General features: G+C 32.6%; 1 protein-coding gene across 7 annotated transcripts in view; it reads left to right on the plus strand.

Annotated features, from left to right (window-relative positions):
- Positions 1-10,000, plus strand: part of LOC137651484 (NAD kinase-like) — a 548,585-nt gene that overhangs the window by 499,077 nt on the left and 39,508 nt on the right. Inside the window, exon 1 of one of the 7 annotated variants that reach the window (XM_068384709.1) lies at positions 4,149-5,946. The exons of the other annotated variants lie outside the window; for them this stretch is intronic. Within the exon in view, the coding sequence (XP_068240810.1) occupies positions 4,478-5,946 (1,469 nt within the window). The 5' untranslated portion in view covers positions 4,149-4,477. Of the gene's footprint in view, positions 1-4,148; positions 5,947-10,000 lie in introns of those variants that run through there. 7 annotated transcript variants of the gene reach the window in all.

Here is a 10,000-nt window from a genome sequence, read left to right on the forward strand (position 1 = left end):
ATTTTTTGCAGATAAAGCTGTTGAATATATACATGTAGCAAAACTAAAACATGGGTTAGACTCCTGGACCTGGGAGATTCACTTATGTATAATTGCCTTTAGGGTGTAGGGTTTTATATAAGTAAAGTGTTAATAGGAGTTTAATCCATTGTATTTGAGAATATGTTATGGTATAAATAGATTGATAGTAAGAGAGAAAAATCAGAGATTGGGTTAAAGGTGCCGTAAGTGAAGAAAGTTGAAAGTAGATATTTTAGTGAGAACTGGAAGCCAGGAAGATGGAGCAATTGATATTGGAATTTATTTTAGAAATGTGTAAGTGACTGATTCATAACGGTAACTGAAACTAAATAAGACGTCTGATGGTATAGTCAGAGAAAAGGTGAATCACAGAGCAGGTGAACCAAGGGATGGGTGCGGTAGCAGCAGTGTCCATAGAGTAGACATTCATGTAGCAGGATTTTTGCTAAAGTTTTGGTTACAGATAATAAGATTCTATTGAAGCAATTGTTTCTTGTAGATGTTATTTATCATAAGAGAATGGCCAGAAAATTATTCAGTAACATTTTAAAAGTGTTGTGCTCTTAGACAAAAATCGGGTGTTTGTTTGGATAAGAATTGTTTACTTATACGGTAGGTGTTGTGTTTGGAAGCGCTAGTTGTTCATATAGAAATATGTATGGGAGTGACCTGAAGATAATGCAAATGTTAGGAAAATGTGCACGTTGTTGATTTTAATGAATTTTTGTAGTATGCATGAAGTAAGAGGGTGGAAAGTTTGGAAAATGTAGTGATAGGTCTATGCGTTAAAGTCATTAGTGTTTTGACAGATTTTTCCCCTTGAATCGATTAAGTAATATACCGGGAAATATTTTGTACATTTTCCGAAGTTCTGTGAGGAGGAAAGGGAGATTGAAGAAGTTCAATAAACTGTTGACCATAATATTTGCTAAAAATGGAAAGAGTAAAACTTTTGGTGCCATCACTTCGTACTGTGGAAAATGTATGGTGAAAAAAATATATACGTATATACTATATTATTATTATTATTATTATTATTATTATTATTATTATTAGCCAAGCTACAACGCTGGTTGAAAAAGAAAGATTCTATGAGCCCAACAGAGAAAAATAGCCCAGTGAGGAAAGGAAATAAGTAAACTACAAGAGAAGTAATAAACAATTAATATACAATATGTTAAGAACAGTAACAACATTCAAGTAGATAATTTATATATAGACTATAAAAAGAGGCATATGTTTGGCTGTTCTAATTAAAAACATCGACTGCAAGTTTCAAATTTTGTCCATCGATTCAATTACCCGATTAAGAAGATAATTCCACAATATGGTCATAGCTAGAGTAAAACTACTCGAACACTGTGCAGTATTGAGCCTCATGATGGAGAAGGCACAACTATTAGAACTAACTGCATATCTAGTATTACGAGCAGGATGGTACTGTCTAGGAAGATCTGTATGTAAAGGATAGTTAGGATTGTGAACGATCTCATGCAACATGTGTAAGGAACTAACTAAACGACGGTGCCAAAAATTAATATCTAGATCAGGAATAAGAAATCTAATATACAACAAGTTCTTGTCCAACAAATTAAGACGAGATTCAGCAGCTGAAAACCAGCCAGGAGAAAAATACTCGAAATAAGGCTAAATGAAAGAATTAAAGCACCTGTTCTTAATAGATTGATCACCGAAAATTTTGAAAGACTTTTTCACTTAGCTATTTTTTGTGCAATTGAAGAAGAAACAGACCGAATGTGTTTCTCAAAAGTAAATTTGCTATCAAGAATCACACCTAAAATTTTAAGAACGTAGAGTTAAAGAAACATTATCATTGCAAAGATTTGGATGTTAAGAAGCTACTGTTCTCTACCTACTTACCATCATACTTTGAGTTTTGTTAGGGCTCAACTTCTTGTCCCCCAATTTGCACCAAGCACTAACTTTAACCAGAACTCTATTCAGGGACTCAGCAACCTCAGATCTACATTCAGAAGATGGAGTTTAAGTAAAGAGAGTAACATGCAACGAGCTTGTTTTCTAAGCAAAACCACATATCATGTGTATATAGTATGAAAAGTAATGGGCCAAGAACGCTACCCTGAGGAACACCAGATATCACTTTCCTATACTCACTATGGAGCCTATCAACAGCCCTTTACAATCTATTGCTCAGATATTCAATAATGATACTAAGAAAACACTCACGAACTCCTAACGGTTGAGTATGAAAACACGGGCCTCGTGATTAACACGGTCAAAGGTAGTACCAAAATCAAGGCTAATCAACTTTCTAATCACAATCGGGGGATTTCTGTACAGCATTGAAGATTGTAAGGCCACGAAATACTCCAAAGCCTTTACGAAATCCAAAATGGAAACTAGGGAACATGATTACCTTCATAATATCTATAGACGTGTTGCCAAAAGATGTTTAAAAACATGTACATTTATATATATAAACATACATATATACATACATAAAATCTTTTTCACCTCACGCCTTGAGCCAAATTGTTACCTTAAGCATGTACCATTGGGGTCAAGGCTATAGACCTTGATTGGGATAAGGTTGCGAGCCCCATGCTATGCTCAGCGGATGGCCATGTAATGGGGTATTTGCACCGATGGCATTTGGCTTCCCGTTGGTACCCCCAACCAACGAATGACACGACCTAACTTAGCCACCCCCCCCCCCCCTCTCTCTCTCTCTCTCTCTCTCTCTCTCTCTCTCTCTCTCTCTCTCTCTCTCTCTCTCTCTCTCTCTCTCTCTCTCTCTCTCTCTCTATGGATAGTAATATTAGAATATTTAACGATGTATATCAAGTAAATAATTTACTTGGCGACATCACTCGTGTATTGATTTGTCTGCGTACAGTGCCTTATAACTATCAGGTGTAGCTGAGTGACACGTAAAAGCATGTAAGACGTGTTTGTTGCTCGGAATGACGTTGCTTCTTTGTTCAATGCAAAAAACACGTTTTTTTATGGTGACAGAGAACCTTTGTTAAATGAGGTTAAAAAGAAGCTTCTTAAATTGACATGTGACTTTTGTGTTTGTCTTGTAACTTAGTTTTACACCTCTCTCTCTCTCTCTCTCTCTCTCTCTCTCTCTCTCTCTCTCTCTCTCTCTCTCTCTCTCTCTCTCTCAGCATTTTCTTCGATTTGACCTACCTCAAAGTTCGTTACGTTTATAAGTTACAAACTGTTAGAATTTATTTATTTATTTGTTTTATTTTTGAGAAGCAAGAGCTTTTTTCGGTTATTTACTAAGACAATAAGTTAATGTCAGACAAGTGTACTTCATACCTGGATAAAAGTTTTTTGGTTTATTTGTTTATATACTGTGCATCTCATCGTTCATTGTATAAGGGTTAGTAAATTTCATTTTATTTGTCGGATGTCAGGATATTTTCCCACGATAAGTTTGTTGGTCAAGTATATTTTAGCTTCCTTATAGTGGATAGATTGTATATTGTTCTTTGTGTTTACTTTAATTTATAGATTTGAGATACTGTTATAAGAATTAGATGTTTAGAAAACTTTGGATTCCTGTAAAAAATATTATGTAGAATGAATGTGTGTTTGTAATAGTGACTTAATGTTCAGTACTGTTTGCATAAAATTTTCGTTATATATTGACCAGCTAAGAAATTAATTCGATTCAGTGTCTTAAAGACAAGGAAATGCATATAATTCTACCAAATATATTATAGTACTTAGTTCTCACTTAAAAATATTTTGAACTGTTCATTTTATTCTCATTATAGTTTTCTTTTCTAAAAAATTCCGTAAATGGTGTGCAACTCAGTAAATTTATGATTGTTTTAAATATTATGTTATGGCTCTTTTATGCATTAGTTTTTAACGTCACGACAAGGACATGCATTGAGAACAAGCAATGTTGATCATCATAGTACTGTATTCTAAAAGAAAAATAAAATGGTTCAATTTCCTCATCACCGTGCTTATTTTAATCACCGTATTGTCATGACAAGTTTTCACCCCCCAAAAAAGGACTTATGAGGCCCTCTGTTTACCTGTTGATGATATTCATAGAACAGTGAAAAAATTCATCGCAACCCAAACTTGCGCTCTCTTTTCTAGGAAGTAATTACCTGCTGCTCTTGACCTTATAGAAAAGCGTTGTGCCACAAGTGGAAGTGTGATGATGGAGTCCAGACTACAGTTTGAGCTTTATCAACGGGTTTCTTTACCACTATGTAGATATCCTTGAATTAGATTGTCATCTAGTGTTCAAGTAGAGACGGCTAAGTGTATCTGAAGTTTGCCTTTATAAACGATTGACATTCAAACTGAAGTTGACTGGCATTCTCTACCAGATATCTTTTGGTAGACAGCGTCATTCAGGTTTGGCTAAAATGTTCATGAAATCCCTATCTAATTTCAGTGAATTTATATTATATTTGAGTGGGACAGTCTCCCTTAATTGATCATGCGAATGGGTGGATTTTGCAGTAGAAACACTCCCCAAACTGTCAAATGCGAGAATTGGATGTTATCACAACCCATGCCTTCACAGTCGATGCCATATCCACGCCATGTATCTGGGAGAGGAATTCCATACCCCCTGCCCAGTCCTCCCGAAGTTTCATCCCCATTAAACCACGGCCCCAGTTTCCATGGTCGTGACACTAGGGTCGCGCCGATTCAAATAATGGCTTCAAGCATTGACAAAAGACCTCTGTCTTCTTTGAAAAATATTGATGCTTGGCCCAGTGAATGTTGTTATGCAAAGCAGACTTCTGATCTTAGATCACACCATAGATTCAATTCATGCTCGAGGGAAGGCATCGTCGATAGCCAAACACCCAATGGATCGATCTCGATCGTATCATCCAAAGCCTTAGCAGAAGGAGTAGACCCTGGACCTATCGAAGGACTGGTGAGGTGTTCGCACATGAAGGAGAGGTGGAAGGAACTGAAGACAGAGGAAGAGTTGCATGATTGGGACAATCATGTAACCAACTGCGGAACACGTTCAGGCCGGAATTATTCCAAGAACTATGGGCCAACATGCCATAAAAATGCCACTGTTAGTCCTGTAATTTCAGATGTTGAAAACTGTCGTCATACCCAAGTCACAGAAATGAAACGCCCCTTGCATTGTTCATCAACCTCGCATACTGGTTGTTCGTGTAAAAAGGGCAGGTTTTGGACGACCAAGGGCATTAGAGCGGATGGCATTGATAGTGATGACTACGTTAGTGATGAATGTTCGATTCTAGGATCCTTGAATAGGCGTGTGACAGCATCATCAGCGCCGCCTTGTGGTCGTTATCATTATTGTCCTTCTTTGCGCAATCAGTGTGATATTGTTAATTCCTGCAATCATAAAGATTGTGGTACCGTTAATTGTTGTCATATGAAACACAAGGAAAAGGAAAATCGGTGTGAAGTGGAAGCATTATCTGAAAAATATTACCGTAGAACTGACAAAGGAAACTGTGATAGAAATATGGGAAAAGAAATCTCGTCTTCCCTTTGTACTAACTCGCTCACAACTTCCAAGATTACTGCTCCGGCGGATATGGAGCCACTTGGAAGTCGATCTAATAACAATTCTGTTTTTTACGACCGTATGAAGCACATTGGGAAAAAATTGCGCTTAAAGGAAAATCACGTAGGCGATGATAAAGCCATCGTCTTGGGAATTTCCTTTGGGAAAAACGCCTTGGGTACCGAAGAACCTCCCGGGAGTGCCCCACCTTGTACCATTAAACGTTTCGGTGAATTCTCAGTGAAAGAAACAAAAAATGACGATGGTCATCCCATTTACATTAAAGAACGTTTTGTGGACGACTTATTTCATAATCATCGGGGACATAATTTCATTGTGGGGGAACCTCCCCCAAAACTATTGCAGCTGCTACGAAAAGATGTTAACACTTTAGCTTTTTTGAGGTAAGTGGAACTAGACTCTCTCTCTCTCTCTCTCTCTCTCTCTCTCTCTCTCTCTCCTCTCTCTCTCTCTCTCTCTCTCTCTCTCACGCACCATTCAATTGCTGGGATTGGAAAGAAAATGGTTGCTCAAAACATTTTATTGGTATTCATTTTTTCTTCAAAACGGTTATCCTTTTATTTTACCTCAATTAATCTGTTGTTACTTCTGGCGACTGCCGCTCATATTACAATTACAGTGGTATTATTTCCTAGAAAGCGATCAGTAGATTGGTTGTATGAAGATATTATATAATAGTACTTGAAAAATTGATATTTCGCCAACAACAGTCACTTATGAGGCAAGTCGACTAGAAATATATAATTCAGCGTGTAAGAAAATTTCTAGTCGACTTGCCTCATAAGTGACTGTCGTTGGCGAGAAATATCAATTTTTCAAGTACTATTTTATATATATATATATATATATATATATATATATATATATATATATATATATATATATATATATATATATGTGTGTGTATATATATATATATGTATATATATATTCAAATAAGCCATATATATTTTGATATATTAATGTCTGGATTCTCTTAACGACCTCGGGATCAGAGCCCCAGGCGAAATCTCACAAAGACAAGAGCTTGGCTCCGGCCGGGAATCGAACCCTGGTCGGCAAGCTTATATAGACAGTGACTAACCCATTCGGCCACGGGCTCTGATCCCGAGGTCGTTAAGAGAATCCAGACATTAATATATCAAAATATATATGGCTTATTTGAATATGAAAAACACGTAAAAATGTGCAAAATTTATCAGTATATATATATATATATATATATATATATATATATATATATATATATATATATATATATATATATATATATGTGTGTGTGTGTGTATATAGTGTGTGTGTATGTATACATTTTACTGTAGACTATTTATAGTTTTAAACACGTCAGGGCGTTAAAATTTATTGTTCTTATGATTTATCGTAGTAAAGCACCAAAATTATAATTAGAAAAGATTGCGTTATGCAAGGTCTAGTCTACCCATAGTCTTTATAGTGAAGTCACCTCTTTGCTTTCTACAAGTTTTGGCGTAAAATGACAGAAACGCCATCGCTTTGGACATGAATTCTCAGTTGCTCTCCTGTTATGGTTTGTTTACAGTTTTCCTTCGAATTCATTCAAGCGAAACCATTTCACTATCATTCAAACTTGGTTCAAATGCTTTTGCGGTGAGCAGTTTGATACTACTCTCGTTTCATTGTTTATTTGCTTTTTATTTAGATAAATTAGTTACCTTAATGTTTTATACTGTTATGATTTTTTCTGCACGGCTCCGTTTCTTTCCCGCAGAGGTCTGCTTTCTTAATTTTGACCAGGCGCTTGTAGAATTCTACTTTTTCAATTAGGATATCAGCTTTGCGTGTAGTAATAATGATAATTAAGTATTAAAAATATCGATAATGATGATGTTCGAATACTAGAACTCTTCTATGAGGTTGTCCGATATCTTAAAAAGATTGTGTGTGTATATTCCTATTGCACTTCGACTAGATCGTTGGTTATTGCCTTGCGTTACCCTATCCAACAAAGATCATTGTCATTATAATATCACTGTAGAATTAAAATCACAAATTCCTTTCAACATTTTTCAATTTCCCATCTCCATTTTTTTATTTGCTTTGCATATCCAAAATTTAATTAGTCCAACTTAATCTAATATTAATAATGAATATCTTCATTTCAAAAGGATGACATTTGCCTTTGCTATAACAGACAAAATCTATATCAGCTAATACATTTTGTATAATGTATATATAACTTATAACACGGTAACATTTATGCTTTATGTACTGAGATTCTGCGTTTTCAGTCTTTAATAATTGTTAATGTGCGATTTTATGCTTCAATAAAAAAAAGAAAAATTTTTTGAAAGTGTCGAAATGGAAAATTGGCCTTTTCGTCCTGACAAGAGTTCCAGTAAAATTACTCGAGTGATTCAAAATAGAAACAGCTTCTTCGATTCTTTCTAAAAATATTTTTGTTGTTTTTCTTCAGAGTTGTTATTATTATTATTATTATTATTATTATTATTGTTATTGTTATTATCATTATCATTATCATTATTATTATTATTATTATTATTATTATTATTATTATTAATTTTTATTGTTATTACGAGACGAAGAGATCAGTGAAACTTCATCTATCAGAGCTGGTAAGAAAAATAGTAGGCGTTTTCGATTATGGCATTAATGCTTGAATATATTTAAATCATTCAGCATTTATTACCGGGAAATTTGACTTTTAGACGTGTGAAGCATAAGTCCACCTTCTTTCTTTAACTAGTCCTTATTTATATGCATCATGAATTATCCGCTCTTTCCCATTGAGTGTTAGTGTATTTGCACATCCTTACCTAAGCAGTTGAAATATGATTTTTTTTTCAATTTGTTATATATACCTGATTTTTAATTGTTTTCATGTCGACCAATATTTATTTCTTAAGCTTAACCATTTTTTTCGAAGAATTATTTGGTAAGACCAATTCATGACGTGATTGTTTTATTGATTTTTATATAAACTTGAATTATCGCTTATGATTTGAAACCTTGATATTGATTCTCTCATGTATCGTAGAGTTTATTTTATACATAAGTTTTTTTCTCCAATTAGGCAGATCCAAGTGGCTCTGTATCATATATGGGCTCATTCATTATATCCTCATTATTTTTCCTGCCGTGTCTTAATAATTTTTGCTCATGATTTGTATAGGATATGGTGCACTGTTTCCATATTTTGACAATTTTACCAGCAACTGTTATTCTTTTATATAAAATGAAAAACGTACAGCATCTGAATCCTTTATATATATATATATATATATATATATATATATATATATATATAAATATATATATATATATATATATATATATATATAAATAGATACACATACACATACATATATATGTGGGTATATATATATATATATATATATATATATATATATATTTATATATATATATATGTATACATATATGTATACATATATATATATATATATATATATATATATATATATATATATATACTGTATATATATATATTTATTTATTTATATACATACACAGTGTGTGTATATGCATATATATATATATATATATATATATATATATATATGTATATATATATATATATATATATATATATATATATATATACCCACATATATATGTATGTGTATGTGTATCTATTTATATATATATATATATATATATATATATATATATATTTATATATATATATATATATATATATATGTATACATATATGTATACATATATATATATATATATATATATATATATACTGTATATATATATATTTATTTATTTATATACATACACAGTGTGTGTATATGCATATATATATATATATATATATATGTATATATATATATATATATATATATATATGTATATATATATACATACATACATATATAAATACCCAGCATATGTGTATATATATATATATATATATATATATATATATATATATATATACACATATACACAGTATATGTATATATATATATATATATATATATATATATATATATATATAATATATATATGTATATATATATATATATGTGTGTGTATGTGTGTGCATATATAGTGGTTTTTCTCTAGTGTTTTCCAAGTATATTATGCTTATTTCTATCTACATAAGTGTGTTTTCAAGGATAAAAGTCGTAATGTAATACTTTCGGTAAATTATAATAACATGAGAATATAGAAATTTTTCAAATCTTGCAACTGTGAATTTTTTTTATTTTAAGAATAAATGTCGCAGTCTTTCAAGTTGACTGATTTTTTTTGGGGGGCGGGGGGTGGGGGGTGGGATAACGAGATCAAGCACTTCTTTAAATTTTTGAACGGTGGTCAGCTTTAATATTTTTTTTTATCTTAAATCTTGAAAGTTTAGGAATAGCAATTCCCATGAAACTATTATTTAATGTGTCTGGTAAGGATGAT

The sequence above is a fragment of the Palaemon carinicauda genome, chromosome 1 (assembly GCF_036898095.1).
Source record: "Palaemon carinicauda isolate YSFRI2023 chromosome 1, ASM3689809v2, whole genome shotgun sequence".
NCBI classification, from domain to species: Eukaryota; Metazoa; Arthropoda; class Malacostraca; order Decapoda; family Palaemonidae; genus Palaemon; species Palaemon carinicauda.